The sequence below is a fragment of the Erythrolamprus reginae genome, chromosome Z, assembly GCF_031021105.1.
Source record: "Erythrolamprus reginae isolate rEryReg1 chromosome Z, rEryReg1.hap1, whole genome shotgun sequence".
NCBI classification, from domain to species: domain Eukaryota; kingdom Metazoa; phylum Chordata; class Lepidosauria; order Squamata; family Dipsadidae; genus Erythrolamprus; species Erythrolamprus reginae.
In genome coordinates this window covers 101,783,990-101,803,660 of record NC_091963.1, presented here as the reverse complement: position 1 = coordinate 101,803,660, position 19,671 = coordinate 101,783,990, and the positions used below count along the sequence as shown (strand labels likewise).

Sequence of the window (19,671 nt, the reverse complement as noted above, 5' to 3'; positions counted from 1 at the left end):
TTTAATTTGCATAGTTTTACATTTTTAATTGCTTTTCTATTTATCTTTTTATGATCGGTAAGCTGGCCAAAGTTGTCTTATCAAGGTGCCATGTAAATTTAATAAATACATGCATTTGTGTCACCCTTGCTAAGTAAATCAGGTAGGAATCAACCAAATTAGCTGGTGTTACTATATTGTAAACTTACATTGGCTATGCTGCACACATGAAAGAAACATGACAACATGGAACTTTTAAAGCACATCCAGTATGCCAAATATAGTTGGTACTTCTGTGGAAATCTAAAAGTAGTGGCTCTGCTTGGAATGCAGCTGAGGCATACCAAGTATTATTGTTATACATGGGAACAGACTGCTGCATAAGAGTCACATTACATTAAAAAGAAATGGCCACTGTGAAAGAATGTGGTTCCAGCCAGAAAAATATTGCATTTGAATCATTTGTTGATTCAACAGAATTTTTTTTGTTTCTGCTTCATATAAAACTCAGAATAATGAAAATTTTTGTAAAAGCAATAAGCATGGAAGTTTCTTATTTGAGACAGAGGTTTTCAAGAATCATGGATGCCAAGATTTAGGAAGTCATTTTTGTTGGTCATATACATCATCAAATAGCAAGCAGTTTGAAGTTCTGTTCGTGAGGCAGATAAAATCCACTGGAAAACATTCAAACACGTTGAATTTTTTTTTTGGCAATTAGAGTGCTAAATACATTAAACTGGTTAACAAACATCTTACGCAAGGTCATGAAAAGCAGCATGTCACTGAAGATTCATTTTCTACATTCACACTTGGATGTTTTTTTTCCAAAAGTCTAAGTGCAGTAATAAACATAGTGGAGGATTTCATCAGGGCATTACCATAATGGAAAAATAACAGGGCAACTAGAATCTATTAATGCAGGCTATTGCATTGGATCCCAAATATAAATGAAACTCAGCAACAAAATACTTTTATTTCTGTTGGATACATGCAATGTCAGAAACTGCAATTAAATATACAGCTGGTTCTCTACTTACAACCATCCATTTAGTGCCATTCAAAGTTACAACAGCACTGAAAAAAAAGTAAGATAACTTTTTCACACCATCATTGCAGCATCCCCAGGGTCATGTATTCAGAATTTGGCATTTATCAAGTGGCAGTATATAACTGTCCTGAGGTCATGTGACCACTATATGTAACCAACAGGCAAAATCAATGGGGTAAGCCAGATTTACTTCGTGACTACACTTGACAACTAGAGCAAAACAGGTCATAAAATAAGGCAGAACTCAACTGCCTCGCCTAGTGGAACTTTTGTTGGATTTAATAGTGGTAGTGAGTCAAGGACTGCCTAAGTCATTAAAAGTTAATTTCGTATTTCTTGAGTTTTCTATATGGTAGAAATTGTATTCGTCTTCAGTTTGAAGGCTCTATCAAAATCACTAAAAGTTTTTCAGGAAACAAAACTTTCCAAAAAAAAAAAATCATTGTCCAGTGTTAGAATTTGAGGCAACAGTCTTTCCCAAAACTTACCAGAAATTCTGACAGTTGCCCTTAAATTCTTTTACATATAAGGTTGTATTCTGTTTCCCTCTGCAGGATATTAATGATTAGGATGAAATGATCTGACCATGGCAAGAGTGAGATGTCTATACCCCTTATCATCACTTCATGACTCCACTGCCCCAAGAGAAACACCAAGTTGAGTGTGTGTGTCCCTTCATGAGTCGGACCGTAAACTACCTGGGTCAGGCCCAGAGTTGTCATGGAAACCATGAAACTCCTGCACCATCTCTGGGGATTCACCGAGGGACAATATCTTAAAGTCCCCCAAGACCATGAGTCTAGGGCAGCGTTTCCCAACCGGTGTGCCGCGGCACACTGGTGTGCCGCGAGACATGGCCAGGTGTGCTGCCAAGCTCCAGCTGGGCGGGGCGCTGCCGGTACTTCCGTCCTGGGGCTCCCGCTCGCAGCTGTCCCCCGGCTCCTGCTCGATGCCGCGGTTTTCGGCGCTCTCCTGCTGGGCCCCAAAGAAAGAAGGCAGGAAGAAGGAGAGCTCCATTCTTCGCGCCTTTTCCCCGCCTTCCTTCTTTGGGACCCAGCAGGAGAGCGCCGAAAACCGCGGCATCGAGCAGGAGCCGGTTGACAGCTGCGAGCGGGAGCCCCAAGATGGAAGTACTGGCAGCGCCCCGCCCAGCTGGAGCTTCTCTGGCGTCGACGGCAAGTGTCCTTTGTGGCCCGGCGGGAGGGCACTGGCGATGGGAGTGGGGGGGGGCGGCGGTGAGAGGGAGCGCTCTCTCAGCTGACTGCAAGCGGGAGCCCTGACGGTGGCGGTTGGACGTGCTGCTAGACGTCGTACATGCTGGCGCTGCGGGCCTGGCATATACGGTGTCCAGCAGCACGTCCAGCTGCCGCCGTCAGGGCTCCCGCTTGCAGTCAGCTGAGAGAGAGAGAAAGAAAGAGAGACATATAAGAGAGGCAGAGAGAGAGAGAGAGAAAGAGAGACAGCAAGAGAGGCAGAGAAACAGAGACAGAGCAAGAAAGAGAGGCAGAGAAAGAGAGAGAGAGAAAGAGAGAGAAAGAGAGACATAGCAAGAGAGGCAGAGAGAGAGAAAAAGAAAGAGAGACATAGCAAGAGAAAAAGAGAGACTTAGCAAGAGAGGCACAGAGAGAGAAAGAGAAAGAAAGAGAGACATAGCAAGAGAGAAAGAGAAAGAGAAAGAAAGAGAGATAGCAAGAGAGGCAAAGAGAAAGAAAGACATATAGCAAGACAGTGAAAGAGAGAGAGAGCAAGAGAGAGAAAAAAGCAATAAAGAGATAGCAAGAGAGACAGAGAGAGAGAGCAAAGGAGAGAGAAAGACATAGAGGAAGGGAAGGAGGGAGAGAGAAAGAGAGCAAAAAAGAGAGAAAGAAAGAAAGGGATGGAGAGAGAGAAAGAAGGGAAGGAAGGAAAAGAGAGAAAGAGGGAGAAATAGAGCGAAAGGGAGGAAGAGAGGGGTTTTTTGTCCAAACTTTTCTTTAGCCCGCCCCCCCGGCCCCCCCCTTTCAGTGTTCCCCAGGATTTTGAAAATATGAATAATGTGCCGCGGCTCAAAAAAGGTTGGGAAACACTGGTCTAGGGAACTCGACCGCCAGCTTGGCTATCACTTGAGTAGCGCAGGCAGAGCTGTTGCAATCAGCTAGGAGGCAGGTACATTGGCAACAAGCCCACCTGAACCCCTAGGTCCAATCTCAGGAGGTGCTCACACCCCACTATCTCAGGTGCAGGGTTCCTGCGAGGGCTGAGTGTCTCCCGGATTATGACAGCCACTCCTCTGCCCCTGGAATGGTGGCTGATAGAGCACCTGAAACCCGACTGGGCACATCTCTGAGAGGGGAACACGCCCCCCTCTTGGCCCATCCAGGTCTCAGTTACACATGCCAGATCAGTCCACTTGTTCGAGAGTAGATCTCCACCAGGGGGGCTTTGTTCACAATTGACCCGGCATTGAGCAACAGCAGCCTGAGACCAGGATGTTGACTTTGCCTGTCACCAGCTATATAGGTGGAGGGGCCGGAACAAGAAATCATTTTAAATAATGAGTTCTAGTTCCCGATGAGTGGCCTACTCCTCGGATCCCGCCATATCTGCCTTTCCCAGCTAGGACCCATATGCCTGGTATCACATTCATACCATTTATTTTATTTATTTATTTATTAGATTTGTATGCCGCCCCTCTCCGTAGACTTGGGGCGACTCACAACAGCAATAGAACAATTCATAACAAATCTAATAATTTAAAAACATTTAAAAAACCCCATTATTAATCAGACATACATACAAACATATCATACATAAATTGTATAGGCCCGGGGGAGATATCTCAATTCCCCCATGCCTGGCGGCAAAGGTGGGTTTTAAGGAGTTTACGGAAGGCAAGGAGGGTGAGGGCAGTTCTAATCTCCGGGGGGAGATGGTTCCAGAGAGTCGGGGCCACCATAGAGAAGGCTCTTCCCCTGGGACCCGCCAAACGACATTATTTAGTCGACGGGACCCGGAGAAGGCCAACTCTGTGGGACCTAATAGATCGCTGGGATTCGTGCGGCAGAACTTGCACCATTCATACCAAGCCTGTGGTTATAGTCAAGCCACCACCTGCTTCTGTTTCCACATTCAGCAGGGGGGACTCTGGCCTTCACCCCCAGCTTGCCCAGTCTTCAACGTACTCTTTCTGTACAATCACTCCCCCCTTACAGTAAAATAAAATAGCAGTATAGCAGAAGCTGGATAAAATCAATACAGGTACATAAAAATAGAGAAAAAGCAACCATCCCGATCAGTCTGTCCAGCATTGATATAAGAATAGTGAAAACTTAAAAACAGTGATCTAAGGTGGTCAGTATAAATCTTAACTTGATGGAAACGGTGGGAACAGTAGGTGTGATGTAAAGGAGGAATAAAGAGTCAAGATATAGTTCCTCGTCTGAAATCACGGTAAAACCAAAGTTCCAAGGGTTGCAAGTTCTTCCAGTCCACCTTATTAATATAAAGCCCAAAGTTGATGTTCTGGGGGCTCTGTCCCTTGCCAAATTGGGGATATCCCTGTGCCCGGGGCCATTCCCCTTTTAATCCCGGCCATCTCGGGCTTTTCTGGGCTGCCAGAGGAGCCTTTTGGTGGCGCTTAAGGAGGCTTTGGCAGCCCAGAGTGAACAAAGCATTTTCCTTTCTCTGGGCATTTGGACAGTGCCGAGAGAAAAGAAACACTCCCTTTGCTCTGGGCAGCAGAGGAATCACCACAGCGAAGGAAAGGCGCCGGCTACAAAGTAAGCGAGCGAGATGAGAGGAGAGCCCTTCAGCACGGGAAGGAAGAGACAGCAGGTAGCAGCAGCAGCCGCCAGTGTATGGGAGGCAGTGTATGGGAGACAGCCTCGTGCCGAGTGTATTGGAGGTGCGTGCTCCACCTCACTACCTCACAAACCCTCTTTTTTTTAAGGCTTAAAATTTTGGATTTTTTTTATTCCCCTCACCTTCTTCCTTTGGCAGTGACTCACCTCCTCCTCTTCCTCCTCCTCCCACCCAAATTTACTTCTTTCCTAATGGTTTTGCATGCATTATTTGCTTTTACATTGATTCCTATGGGAAAATTTGCTTCTTCTTAAGAACGTTTCAACTTAAGAACCTGGTCATTGAATGAATTAAGTTCTTAAGTAGAGGTACCACTGTATATCCATAAACCTCTTCACACATTACCTTCTGTCTCTTTTTTTTTTACATCTCTTCAGTTGACTTAATTGCAACTTTCTTGGTATTCCTGTTTCCGTCAGTTCATTCATTCTTCTTTCATGTTCACCCTCATTCAGTCTTGCTATAAGACTAAATCATTCTGCTATAATTCTTTCATGCCGTATTTATATTTAGTCCGCATTCTTCCTTGATACTGTCCTTCTTGTTTTACCATATACCCTAACATCTAAATGCAATGTACTCCATTTCTACTGCTTTCAACTTCTTTTATGTACATGCTCAACTCTCATGTAACAAAGTACACAGAGCATGTTTGGTGCAACATTTCTTTTGACATACTGAGATATATTTAGTCCTCACTATTTTTTAAAACACTGATACATCTTAAAAAATTCTCTGTAAATTTCCCAGATTTCATTCAGATTATATTTTTCCCTTTTCTTAGTTTCAAGTACACATAATGTATGTATTTTATATCTTTACTTTCTTTAGTTAATTCTTATTGTTTACATTTTCAGTCAAACTGTTCTTTGCACCATAATTATTGTCAGTTAGGCCCATGGATATTTATCTCTAGTATTCATCACTGTTTTGGTCACACGAGGCTTTCACATTATGATTGTTAGTAAATTACAAAAAATGTACACTATGCTACCAGCCTTAGTTATAGCGGGACCAAATGCAATTCTGTGTACTAATAGGAAGGATAAGACCAATCACTTTTGGCATATTTTGGCCAGTATGATATAAGTAGATACTAAGTCTAGTTTTACTCCAAGTGTGCTTATATTATTCGATTCCAACTAAAATCCCTAGTCAAGGTTACACATTGATGCCTGCATTCAATCAACAATTCTCATTGCTTTCAAATTACTTTCTCTGACATATATCACTCTATTCCTTATAGCATGATCAGATGCAGAGCCATGTTTTTATCTTTCAACATCCATTCCTCATTTAATATCACAAATTACTCTTAAAATTTCCAATTTCTGACTTAAAATCTCCATATTTATTTTTCTATGTTTAATAGGTTATCTTTCAGGACATTCTTGTCACACAGAGAAACAAAATTAAAGAGCTTCCTAAATTGTACTTTATACTGCAGAGAAGGGCAGCACGTTGAATGCTGATTCACAAAGCAAACTAAAAAAACCCTCTTATTTTTGCTTATAAGAAAAATAGCCCATCAATTAATTTTCTTCTCAATCAACTGGCATAGAAATTAAACTGAAGTTCAAAAATATCAGAGAAACAGTGAATGAGCTCACCTATGGAAAAGATGCAACACAAACTTTATTAGCACGATTTAGTGATTTTATTTTTGAGATTTTAAAAAAACACCATCTTTTATTATTTTTATGACTAACTTAAGGCAGCAAATATATCCAAAATTTATTTCCCTTCCAATATTCCCCACAGCCGCCACCACCACATGAAGTGAATTGGACTGAGAAATTGTGACTGGCCCAAAGTCATCAACCTTACAGTCTCTTGGTTTCTAATCTGGTGCTTTAACAATTAGACTGTGTCTATTTCGATTTCATGGATATTTCTTTGCTTTCTGCTCTCTTATTTTGACATCAATTGTTGAGGACTGAATTATATACTTTAGTCAGACTCCAAATTGTCTTAGATAGCTTCCAACATCTTTAGTGAGCAAAGCTGCGAAAAGATGAGAGAGTAGGTATATCAGATGTGGACTGCAAAAACCCAGAAGACCATTAGATGGCAGCTAAAAGGTTTGGAAAGCTCTTTTGGCTACCATTAGGAACATTGTATTTCAAATTTTTGCAATTTAGATACAATAGATATAAGACATAAGAGAATAAAATGTCGGTAACACTGGGAAAGCACATTTCCATTTCTATTCATGTAACTCATTGAATAATAAAAAATTTTCCCCTCATTTGCTTTTATTCTCCATTCAGCTCAAATATGCAAGTCCATATTATATCTTGCTGGATGTAAACAGGGCTGACTCAAAATAAATACTGGAAAGTCGCAAGGAGTCCCTTGAACAATTTGTTCCCCCTTCTTCAATCTATGACACCATAGTTACATGGCCAGTATACATTTTAGAAATAGGTGCAGTTTTATTAGCCATTTTAATTATTTACGTTAACTTTTTATTGTTTTTTAATCTCACTTGCCAATTATTTATTTGTTCTATGAGTGGCGGAGGGGGCTTGGGGGGGGGGAGAAGACTACAAAAATAGCATTATTGTTGTTGTTAGTTTCCAAGAGTCACTTGTTTGAGATAGGTAGTCATGTACATTGAATAAAGTTCAATCAATCCTTTGTATAAAGAAATATTGTTTGGGCATCCTTTTCCTTGTCCTTGAATTCATATCCTATGCTGACTTGGAATACAGTATATTCAAGCTTCTGAACTGCGATTCCTGCTGGAGAAAAATACATTCAATAACTTGCCACAAACTCAGACAAGAAGTAGGATACAACTGTATCATGAACATTCATAGTTTGGATGGATATTGGCTAGGATTATATTTATGTTAAAAGATTACATTTTCGGTGATCCAAATTTTGTGTTTGATTCCTGATTTGAAGGCTTTATTGATGGATTTTTATTAACTGTACTAAGGAATATTGCTTTAGTTTCATAGATGTTTATGGAGTAAACCAGCAATGACTAATCTAAGACCTATTCGTTTCTGAAAGACTAAAGTATGATATAATTTGATTGCAATCCAATATGTATACCAGAACTATGAAGAGATCCAGTAACATTCAGTAGATCATCTGCATTGTAATATGCTACTATAAATAGCTGTTTTTGGAATGCAAATGGAACTTAGAAAAGGCACTAACAACATCAAGTTGAAGTATTTATTTCAATATTACTTTTATTCTCTATTAATATAAGAAATAATTTAGCTTTTAAGAGTTATCAATCTAGTTTTTATTGCCTCTCCAAAGGAAAATTGAATCATTTTTCCCCTGCCTCTAAACTGCATGCTAAAATTAGGGGCAAAGTTTCATATTGGGCAGGACAATTTTTGGCAAAAAAATAAATAAGCCATCATTTTCATCACTTATCATCAAATATAGGTAGTCCTTGACTTACAGCAGTTTATTGACCATTTGAAGTTACAGCGGTACTGAAAAAAAGTGACATGACTTTTTCACACAATCATGTGATCAAAATTCAGATGCTTAGCAGCTGGTTCATATTTAAGAGCCGGGGTGGCGCAGCAGGTAGAGTGCTGTACTACAGGCCACTGAAGCTGACTGTAGATCTGAAGGTCAGCGGTTCAAATCTCATCACCGGCTCAAGGTTGACTCAGCCTTCCATCCTTCCGAGGTGGGTAAAATGAGGACTCGGATTGTGGGGGCAATAGCCTAGCTCTGTTAAAAAAGTGCTATTGCTAACATGTTGTAAGCTGCCCTGAGTCTAAGGAGAAGGGCGGCATAAAAATGGAATAAATAAATAAATAATGGAGTCATGTGATCATTTCTGCAAACTTATGACAAAGTCAATTGGAAAGCCAGATTCACTTAACGATCAGGTTACTAACAACTACAATGATTCACTTAAAACTTTGGCAAGAAAGGTCATAAAATGGGGCAAAACTTAATTCTCAATATACAGTTTGGGCTCAGTTGTTCGTAACCTGAGGACTGCATGCAACCCATGGAGAATGAATTTTCTTTAAAAATCAAAGTAAAAAATCTAATCAGAAAAAGAATTTTACCTGAGCTAAATTAATTCAATTTAATCAGTTTAAATTTAGTTTCCATTTAATTTGAAAAACCACTCTCTATATATTTTAAAAGTTGAATTATAAGCTTTTCAGATTCTAACGTATCTTACCTTGTCTTTAGATTAGTACTTGTGGATATGTAACATTTCTCTTTAGACATACAACTTTGAAAGTTCTTGCAAAACCAGTACTTTTGTTAATTAGTCTGGAATCCTTGTTCTTGATTTAACTGGAAGAATAGACACTGGAATTTTTCTTTATTAACACGATTCAGAGAAAAATCTGAGTAACCTGAATAACATGGAATGAACATTCTTTGACAGTTGACAGACTTATCTGCCTAAATCTTTATTGTAAAGAAGAGGTTTAATTTAGAAGATGTGTTAGTAGCAAGGCATGGTGAAGACCTTGTCAACACCCAGGGTATATTTGAACACAAGGACAGGGCAATACTCAAGGTATTGAGTATTAAGAGCTGTCTTTAAGATGACTTTTAATATGAAGTTTGTCTAGTTCCAGTCAGCGGAAGATAATCAAGTACAGTGGTACCTCTACCTAAGAACTTTTCTAGATAAGAACCGGGTGTTCAAGATTTTTTTGCCTCTTCTCAAGAACCATTTTCCACTTACAAACCCGACCCTCGGAAACTGTAACTGGAAAAGGCAGGGAGAAGCCTCCGTGGGGCCTCTCTAGGAATCTCCTGGGAGGAAACAGGGCTGGAAAAGGCGGGGAGAAGCCGCTGTGGGGCCTCTCTAGGAATCTCATGGGAGAAAACAGGGCCGGAAAAGGCAGAGAGAAGCCTCTGTGGGGCCTCTCTAGGAATATCCTGGGAGGAAACAGGGCTGGAAAAGGCGGGGAGAAGCCTCTGTGGGGCCTCTCTAGGAATCTCCTGAGAAGAAACTGGGCCTCCACCCTCCCTGTGGTTTCCCTAATCCAGGGGTCCCCAAACGTTTTATACAGGGGGCCAGTTCACTCTCCCTCAGACTGTTGGAGGGCCGGACTATAAAAAAACCTATGAACAAATCCCTATTGCACACTGCACATACCTTATTTAAAATAAAAAACAAAATGGAAACAAATACAATATTTAAAATAAAGAAGAAGTAATAAATAAAGTAATTTATACTTCTTTATTAACAAGTAAATTCCTCCCTCTCCCTCTTTCTCTCTCCCTGTTTCTCTTTCTTGCTTTCTCTCTCCCTCTTGTTTTTTCTCTCTCACTCACTCTTTCTCTGTCACTCCCTCTCTCTTGCTTTATTTCCCTCTCTCACTCCCTCTCCATCTCCCCCTCTTCCTCTCCCTATCTCTCCTCTCTCTCTCTCTTGCTTTCTCTCTTACTCACTCCCTTTCTCTCCCCACTCTCTGTAGCACACACACACACACCCTGAATCCTTGCCCGAATGCAAATCTCACCATGCAAGAACTTAGAAGAGGTAAAAAGCACCACCGGAGGAACGAAGAGCTTCCCTCCCACTCCCTTCTCCCCAGCAGAAACACCCCCCCCCCCCCACTGAATCCTTGCCCAAATGCAAATCTCACCGTGCAAAAACTTTGAAGAGGTAAAAAGCACCACTGGAGGAACCAAGACGCTGGAAAGCAGGGAGGGGAAAGTCTCCCATCCACTCAGTGCCTGCGGTCTTGCTGCTGAGTTTCTGGCGGCAGCGAGGAGAGGTGGAGAGCAAAGCGGCAGTCAGGAAAGCGGACCTGCAATTGGCCCCTTTGTTTCCCGCCTTTAGGGAGAAGAACTTTTGCTGCCCTATGGCAGAGCAGCAACAGTTTCTCTCCCTAAAGGCGGGAAACAAAGGGGCCAATTGCAGGTCCGCTTTCCTGACTGCTGCTTTGCTCTCCACCTCTCCTCGCTGCCGCCAGAAACTCAGCAGCAAGACTGCACGGACTGTGTGGATGGGAGATTCGATCAGAAAAATCTTGTGCACTGCCACGGGCCGGATAAATGGCCTCAACGGGCCGCATCCGGCCCACGGGCCGTAGTTTGGGGACCGCTGCCCTAATCGCATGCATTATTTGCTTTTACATTGATTCCTTACAAACTTTTCTACTTAAGAACCTGGTCACGGAACGAATTAAGTTCGTAAGTAGAGGTACCACTGTATCAAGATTTATATACCTAAGTGCTTAGCCTTCTCATCACTCACATAAGGGATCCAACCATTCTGAGGTGTTATAGATTAGCAGAGTGTGATGATGAGATACAGCTTGATCCTTTTCAGTGAGATGGTGGTTTGAAGAATTAGCAGTACATTTGCCTCATGCAATTATTGTAATTCCTGTTTTAGCCATTGAAGGTGGCTAAATAAAGAGCATAGTGAAAGTTTAAAAACATAAATGAATGTTAAATCATGTATTAAACACCAGCAAAAGAGAATTAGAGCAATGCAAAAAGTCCTCTCCACCAGAGCCTCTTATAATGAGATGGGGAAGATTATGGTATCAAAAAGTATCCTCAGGGAAATCCTGACAATTAGACAGAAAATACAACAAATGATTCTTTAGATAATGAGGTCCCAAACCACATTATGCTTAGAAAGTAACTAAGAAACTATACAATCCAAGGCATATTGTCATCCAAGTTTCTTCTGGTTATTAGGTTTACCTGCTGTATTTCACACAAATTGGGAATTTTGGGGCACTTTTCAAGAATATCCTTACATTCAGCATGTTCCAATAGCTAATGTAGGATGGAACTAAGGTATGGACCTTTACCAAATCTTCACTTGCTTTGAAAATTTCATAGTTGGCATACTAGCTTTGTGTGAAAAAACATTGCAGCTGTCATCTAAGAATTCAATAACAGTTGAGGATTAAGAAGCACTCCTAGAGTGTGGATTTACTCTTTCAGAAATATAATCTGGTCCAAAACTGACTAATTGATTGCAATTAGTCAATAATTGCAATTTCATACTTGTACCTCTCTTTTTCTCTCTTTATTTTCATTCAGACTATTTTTATACTTAACAAATTTGAAATGGAGGAAAGAGAAAAAAGGAGTGTATCATCAGTGTAATGTTGGCACCCCATTTCAAACCTTTCAAATAATCTCCCCCATTTTCATATAGATCAGGGGTCCCCAACCCCAGAACTCCACTGAGAATTGGGCCATTGACACATTGGGTAAGCATGTGAAGCATATGAACAGATTTATGTTGCGCATGTGAAATCACAGCTGCTTAAGTGGTTAGTCCACAGAACAAAAAAGGCTGGGGACTCTGATATATATTCTGAACAAGTGGGTCAACTGGGTAGATATTGATAAATAATAATCCCCTTGTATCAGTTCTGGTAGTCCAGAAAGTACTGTATTTGACATCTACTGAAAATTGCCAAAAGGTCCAGGATAATTAGTAACTTATACTCTTTCATTTGTGCTAGAGCATTATTGTGCAGCAACTGGGGTATTTTAGACAGCACTTTGCAAGCATTGAACATACGAGTGTTGATCAGGATGCCTGTCCTATCTTTCATGAAGTTTGTGAGGCAGCTGTGATATGACTGGCCTTCTCAGTAATAATTCCCAATGGACTCCCCCAGATGTACTAGCAGTACTCATCTTGCTGCAATGCTGCCAGTGGTTCCCAAACTTGGCAACTTTAAGACTTGTGGACTTCAACTTCCAAAATTCTCCAGACAGCATAGCATAGCATAGCTGGCTGGAGAATTCTGGAAGCTGAAGTCCACAAGTCTTGAAGTTGCCAAGTTTGGGAACCACTGCAATATAGGCAAAAGCCAGGTCCCATATACTTTTTCAGCTATATTTGTTTAAAGCTGCAAGGCAATTTTCTATTTTTTTCCAGAAATAGATGGAACATCATTGTTTAATTCTCCTGGGCTAGGTGGGCAGCTTTAGTAGAACCCCTATAATTGTAGGTGTTATGTGGTGGTGGTGGCGGCCTGGGAAACTTTTACCAAACATTAAGATTACATAGATTTACATGGGATACATGAAAAGGACCTTTCTTGCATTTTGAAGAATTTAGTTGTGTATATTTGTGTAGTACAGATGCAACCTCCAACCTTTTCTGCAGTTTTCCTAGGAAGGAAGTTGCAAGTCCAAAGATATTGACACACTTCCACCATCAGCTGTAACATGATTCCCACTGACTTTTTCCCTGCAAGTTTTCCAATTCACTTGTGGGAAGATGTCAAGCTAATTTCTTGTTGCAAATAAAGATCACATATTATCGTTTCAGATGTTTGCTTAAACAGGATTATCAATGGAGGGCAAAAAATCAGTGGGATTGAGACCTACTTCTGACTTCCTATAGGCTTCTTCACTGAATTACCTTCTGGAATCTGGCAGTGAGCTTTGGAAATCTTTCCTTCCTTCCTTCCTTCCTTCCTTCCTTCCTTCCTTCCTTCCTTCCTTCCTTCCTTCCTTCCTCCCTCCCTCCCTCCCTCCCTCCCTCCCTCCCTCCCTTCTTTTCCTTCTTTTCCTCTTTCCAGCCAGGCAGGTTGTGGCTACTTCTGAGAAGGGGAGAATTGAGGGATTGCGCAAGTGGCTTGGAAAGTATGGAATTTTGAAAATGTGAATCATATGATTGCAACAGCAGCCCTGCAGCTCTGACATAGCCACAACTACCACAAATTTCATTCCCTCAGGAGTAATGGTTCTATCATTTTCTAAGTTTGACTAGGTTTTCACCCAGCTGAAGGTTACAGATATGATAAATTTGTTTATAGGTTGTCCTGATCATTAGACTTTTACCTTGTTTTAAAAAATTGCCTTCCTTTTCTTAAGAAAAGTAAAATAAAATAGTTTAAACAGTGTGCTGCAATAAGATATAATGAACTGTTTTCCAGTAGGATATATTTTTGGACATGATAATGCCAGTAATTTATCACAGGCTAAAAATTGTAAAAATTTTGTTAATTTCAAAATGAGTGGAAATTATTTCAAATGTTACACAAGAACAACATTTCTCTGCAATTTACTAAAGGAGCCTGATTTTTAAGGCTTTTGCATACATAAGGGTGAAAAAAATGCTTTAGTACAAAATTAATCATTTACTACTGTTTTAAGGAATCATTTACCTGCCTTAAAGGGAGGCATCACTCTGGTGCAAATGTGGAAAGCACCTTTAATCAATAGAAATGAGCTATATTAAGATGAGATCCAACGCAGTTTCTGAATATAATAATTCTTAAAGTATGAAGGGCTCTTATCACTTGGAAATTTTATTCTAAAATAAAGAGCTCAGTCCTGGGAATGATCTTACCATTATTGGGAAAACTACAACAAAAAATAAAATTAATAGAAATATTTCTTAGTTCAAGAATTCAGTAAGTTGCTGCCTTTAGGAATTGTGCTTAGCCTATATTATATTGGGAACAGAAGCCCTATCCAAATATTTATCTGGAGAAAGTTCTAAAATTTCACTAGGCAGTGAAAGACCTTTTAAGGCAAACAATCATGGACATTTTCACAGCACGATGGAGTTGACCTCCAATTCTCAAAACTCTTGGCATCCGAGGAACCTTTTAAATGATTATTTATATTTAAGAGAAGGTAGCACTTTATTTCTGTCCACATTGCTTTATTCATTTTTACGCTGACTTACAAATCTATCAGATCTTCCTATTAGAGAAGGAAAACTATCTTTTTCTAATTTTTGTGGACTCTCAACAAACTATTTGCTTATATTATTTCATCAGGATCAATGAGTGTCTTTTATACAGCTTGTAATTTTCGTGCCTCCCATAACAATAATTCAGCTTAAATGTAAAATCAGGCAAGTAAAAACTGAATTTTTGAAAACGTGTTTAATATTTTTGTCTGTAGGGCAAAGCCAAAATAATCTGGCCTAGTTTCAAGTTACAAATCCATACACCTTTCTTTTTCCCTTTCAGTTAAATGAATAAGTGTGGCAACAGAAAGGCTTGGATACCCAAAATAAAACATTTCAGCAGTCTGTATTTCTTTTTCAAAGTTATTTAGCCTGGTAAAATGATGAACTCCATTAAAAGGATAGAAGCTTCTGCTCAGGTATAATGAATGAAGATCAATATATCAGACAACTATTGTTTAATGGGTGAGCAAAGGAGGGAGGGGGGAGTCACATTGCGATTTAAAACATTATAATTGATTGAGATTCCTTTTAAAGCAAATTAAGTACTGTAGTTTTATTTGGGATAGGATTTCTGCTAATCATCAAGAATCAACTAAATGACAATGGAATGCAGATTCCTATTATCTTTCCAAGTAAGAAATATAGAGGGCAAAGGGCTTCAGTGTTAGATCTGAGCTGTGACATGGATAATCTTTCATATTTTGTATTCAGCTATGGAAAAATAACGCAAACCCTATTCCAAAATAGATGAGAAAATGGGTCAACCATTACAAGCTGAAAGCAGCCATATCTTGTCATGGCAGCAGTCATTTCTGCCTATATATTTTGACAGTTAATATGAGCTGCATTTTGGTGAAAGGACTACGAGTAATCATGGCACATATGAACCCTGAAAGAAACAGACATGTGAATGAGTTGGCTTCTTTTAAGACAAGAACGCAAATTAAAAACTGGGAGAAAGGAAAAACAAAATAAAACAATTTTCATATGTCTTCAGAGGCAATTAGCAAATTTATTGGGAGAAATAGGTGCAACGGATGTGTTTGACTAGAAATTTAGATAATCCTGGAAACTGCTTACACTTTATCTCCAGTAAAAGATGTTTAAACATCAGTTGTTTGTGTAGGAAAAGAAGCAAGAACTATGATTGAGAGTGGAAGAAAAAAGGAAGACAAGGTCCTTCAAAGCTTTGACAACGTATCATACTGATGAGAAACTCCCATTCTATAGGTAGTCATATATTTGGAAGATATTATTTTAAAGATGACCACTATGAGCTTTCTTATGGTATCTTGAGTTATTATATATTAACATATTGCATTTCCTTACGCTATTGACGCTCATTTAATTCCATTTAGGAATGGAATCATCTTCTGACCGAATGGTGCATGCACTGTGCTGCTTCAGAAGGAAGGGTCAGGACCCCAAATGGACTTAACAATCAGGTCTTAGTCACCTAATCTGCAAATATAGCCACAGGATATCCTCATATTAGTTTACATTCAAAGCCCTTAGGTCTAATTTTATTCTCTCTTCTTATTCTCTTGACTTTCAAAATGTTTGGCCCCTTGTTTATATTATTACCTATAAGAAATTAAGGGAGGACTGAGAATCATCAGCCATAAGTGAAGAACTGAGGTCTGTGCCAGGGTACTTGATCATACAGTACTGCTCAAATAATTTGCAACAAACATCCTTTCAGCTATTTGCATGAGTAGTGTTTTGCCACAAGTTTCAAGCAACTGGATTCTTCTTTGGTTTTTAAGGTTTTTTTTAGAAGATAAAAAGTAAAGAATATTTTAAAAAACACTTTTTTAACCGAGAAGAAAATTAAACACAAGACAGAACATTAGAAAAGTCTGTCTCTTCTACATACACTTCCTCCAAGCAAATGCATCCAAAACAATGCAAAAAGCAAATATTAAAAATTAGGCAGGATAAAAACTTAGGCTAAAGAATTTTCTAGAGCCAACATTTGTGTGCCTGTTAAAAAGAGCAGAGTTTTCTAAAGGAAACATCAATGAATGGATTGAAGAATTAGGTGGGGAAAGAAAAAAAAATTAGGAGAAATTCTACATTTATTCAAAGAGGAGGGCTGACAACTGTCAAATTCCTGACAAAATAGTAACTTTCTTAGGATGCTGACAGGGGAGAGAAATCTAACCTCACAGTTGTTATGTAAACTCTGCATTGCATTCCTTTCTTATAGATTATGAAGTCACTCTAAGGAAAAATTGCTGCCACACTGACTTGCTATTTAATTCATCTTGTATCCAAAAAACAAATTTGTTACTAAAGATGAAATTATTTGGGATAACATGCTAATGCTGGTGCTGTCAATTGGCAGGACACTGCATTCTCTTGTAGAGTGTGCAAAAATCCTATGCCAACCTTCAGTGCAACTTCATACCATTGACCTATGTGGTTTCTTCCCCTTCCCTCCAATGAGATGTAGTCTTACAAAAAAGGAAAAAAAATATTTTAAATATTGACGGTGGACTGTCTCCAGCCTCTTTACCCTGCCACCAAAACCACATTTCTTCACACTAAGTGTGTTCACCCTGCATCATGGAACCACACTCTGGGTCTGTAGTGTTTGGAAGTTCACGGTACATGGAACCATCTTTTTCCTTTCACTGCCCAGAGCAAATAGTGCCTTTGCAATTGCTTAGCACTAGTCCAACCAATCTTCTTTTCCTTGGCTACTTAGCTTAAGTTGCCATAATCCTTGCTGAGAATCAATGATGCCTTGCTCTATGGATGGGATAAGAATGCAAGAGAAAAATAAAGAACCTGATCCTGGTTTCTTGGAGCCATTTTGTGGACTTCTTGCCAATCCCGAGGCTGCATCTCAAAACATGTCTGACTCTCTCCATTTCCTTCTGCAGTTCCAGTTATATATATATTTTTGCCTATTGTCCCTGCTCAGTTTGAAGAGCTGTTATTAGAAGATCCAGAAGTTGAGGCGATAGCAGCTCCAGCTGGGCTGCTTGTTGATACAGATTTGCGGATGTGAGGAAGCAAGTAGGGGTCACATGCCAATTGTTGGACATCTATCCGATCTTCCTTCCTATATGCCAAGCAACGCCTAATAAATGCCTAAAAAATAATGAAAGACAAGGAGAAAGTAGGCACCAGAAAAGAAACTAGCAGCAATAGCAAAAAGCAAATCAAATTTGTATGTTTTACAGCAAATTAAAGTTATAGAAAAATCTTCCTATGTTGTATGAAATTTGCCCCCAATAGATTTCTCTAGGTTAAGTTTTCATTTGTGATACAGGCATTCCTCCTAAAAATCTGGTTGAAAGGCAGCTATTCAACATTTATTTCAGCTTCCCTGCATTTGTTTCATAGGTCTTTTATCTGTTTTAAAGAATTTAGCACCATGGAAGAAAGATAGGCAGATAACAGCTTGTGGAATGCAAGAATATTTCCTCTCTCTCTGTCAGTAAGTGAAAACCAATCCAAATGATTACATGTGAAACTCGAAAAATTAGAATATTGCGCAAAAGTTCATTTATTTCAGTAATGCAACTTAAAACGTGAAACTAATATATGAGAGAGACTCATTACAAGCAAAGCAAAATAGTTCAAGCCATGATTTGTTGTAATTGTGATGATTATGGGATATGGCTCATAAATACCCCAAATCCACAATCTCAGAAAATTAGAAAATTGTGACAAAATGCAATATTCCAGACTCGAATTATCTTGCTTTGCATGTAATGAATCTCTATTCACCTGAAATAGATTACTCCAATAGGAGAATTAAACAAATCCCTACTAAACAGATTACAGTAATTCTATTCCCCTGTACCAAACATTTTTTACCTTTGCTTCTGGTGTAACCACTGGTTTAGGAGGAAACTGTACTTCTGTAGCTTTAAGGATTGTGTTTTCCTGTAGAATATCTTGCTGTGATTGGTTGTGACCAAAGGGCTGCAGAGTAAGAGGGAAAAAATGCAAGAAAGGGATACAAGGATGACTATAGAACTAAACATTTCTAGGAGAAGAAAATGAGGAAGCTATGTATTTTGCTTTGAGAAAAGATGAACAAGAAGGGACATGAAAACATTCCATAAAATATGGAATAAATAGTATGACTGGTTTGAAAGGGAAAATAAAATTAATGTGTAAAATAATATAAAATAGAATTCTTCATTGGCCAAATGTAATTGGACACACAAGGAAGCATGTAGTACAACATTTAATGATTGTCATAGGGGTCAAATAAGCAATGAGGAAACAATATTAATAAAAATCTTAGGATACAAGCAACAAGTTACAGTCATACAGTCCTAAATTGGAGGAAAAGGATGATAGGAATGATGAGAAAAAACTAGTAGAAATAGAAGTGCAGACTTAGTAAAAAGTTTGACAGTGTTGAGGGAATTATTTGTTTAGTAGAGTAATGGCATTTAGGAAAAAACTGTTCTTGTGTCTAGTTCTCTTGGTGTGCAGTGCTCTGTAGTGAAGTTTTGAGGGTAGGAGTTGAAACAATTTGTGTCCAGAATGTGAGGGGTCAGTAATATATTTTCACTGCCCTCTTTTTGACTCGTGCAGTATACAGGTCCTCAATGGAAGGCAGGTTGGCAAAAATTGGGGTTTCTGCAGTTTTGATTATCCTCTGAAATCTGTGTTGGTCTTATTGGGTTGCAGAACCAAACCAGACAGTTATAGAAGTGCAGATGATAGACTCAATGATATATAAAATGATGATGATATATAAAATGATGTATCAAAATAAATGTAAATGTAAAATGTAAATAGATGTAAAGTAATATACAAGTATAAAATTGTAAGTAAAAAGAAGAATGTTTAACATAAGAATAATAGCGTTAGATATGGAAACTAAACTAAATTAGCTAGTGTTCTATCCCAGGCCTACACACATTGAAAAGAAAGGAGTAATCCACGCACATATGTCAAATAATTCTTTTTATATAGAAAGCATCATTTATACAAACAAAATTAATGCCTGCAAGTTCATCTTAGCAGCTTCTCAGTGAGGAGTTAAAAGATTACAGTTTATTGGCTAGGCTGCTGCCAAAGCTAATTGCAAATTCCTTTATGAGTCTCCAGTTTCACTGACTTACAAGTACAGCTTCCCAGCGTCTCCGCAGACAGGGCACTTTTTCTCCAAGGATTTTAGCAG

The 19,671-nt window shown here is 39.1% G+C and overlaps 1 protein-coding gene across 5 annotated transcripts in view; it reads right to left on the bottom strand.

The window, feature by feature from the left end:
• Positions 1–14,694: 14,694 nt before the first annotated feature.
• TLK2 (tousled like kinase 2) overlaps positions 14,695–19,671 on the bottom strand; it is a 59,509-nt gene continuing 54,532 nt past the window's right edge. For all 5 annotated transcript variants that reach the window (XM_070727921.1, XM_070727922.1, XM_070727920.1 and 2 more), the window contains exons 21-22: positions 18,348–18,455; positions 14,695–17,615 (exon numbers count right to left, since the gene is read on the bottom strand). In XM_070727921.1, coding sequence (XP_070584022.1) covers positions 17,442–17,615; positions 18,348–18,455 — 282 coding nt within the window. In that variant the 3' untranslated portion in view covers positions 14,695–17,441. The remainder of the gene's footprint in view (positions 17,616–18,347; positions 18,456–19,671) is intronic.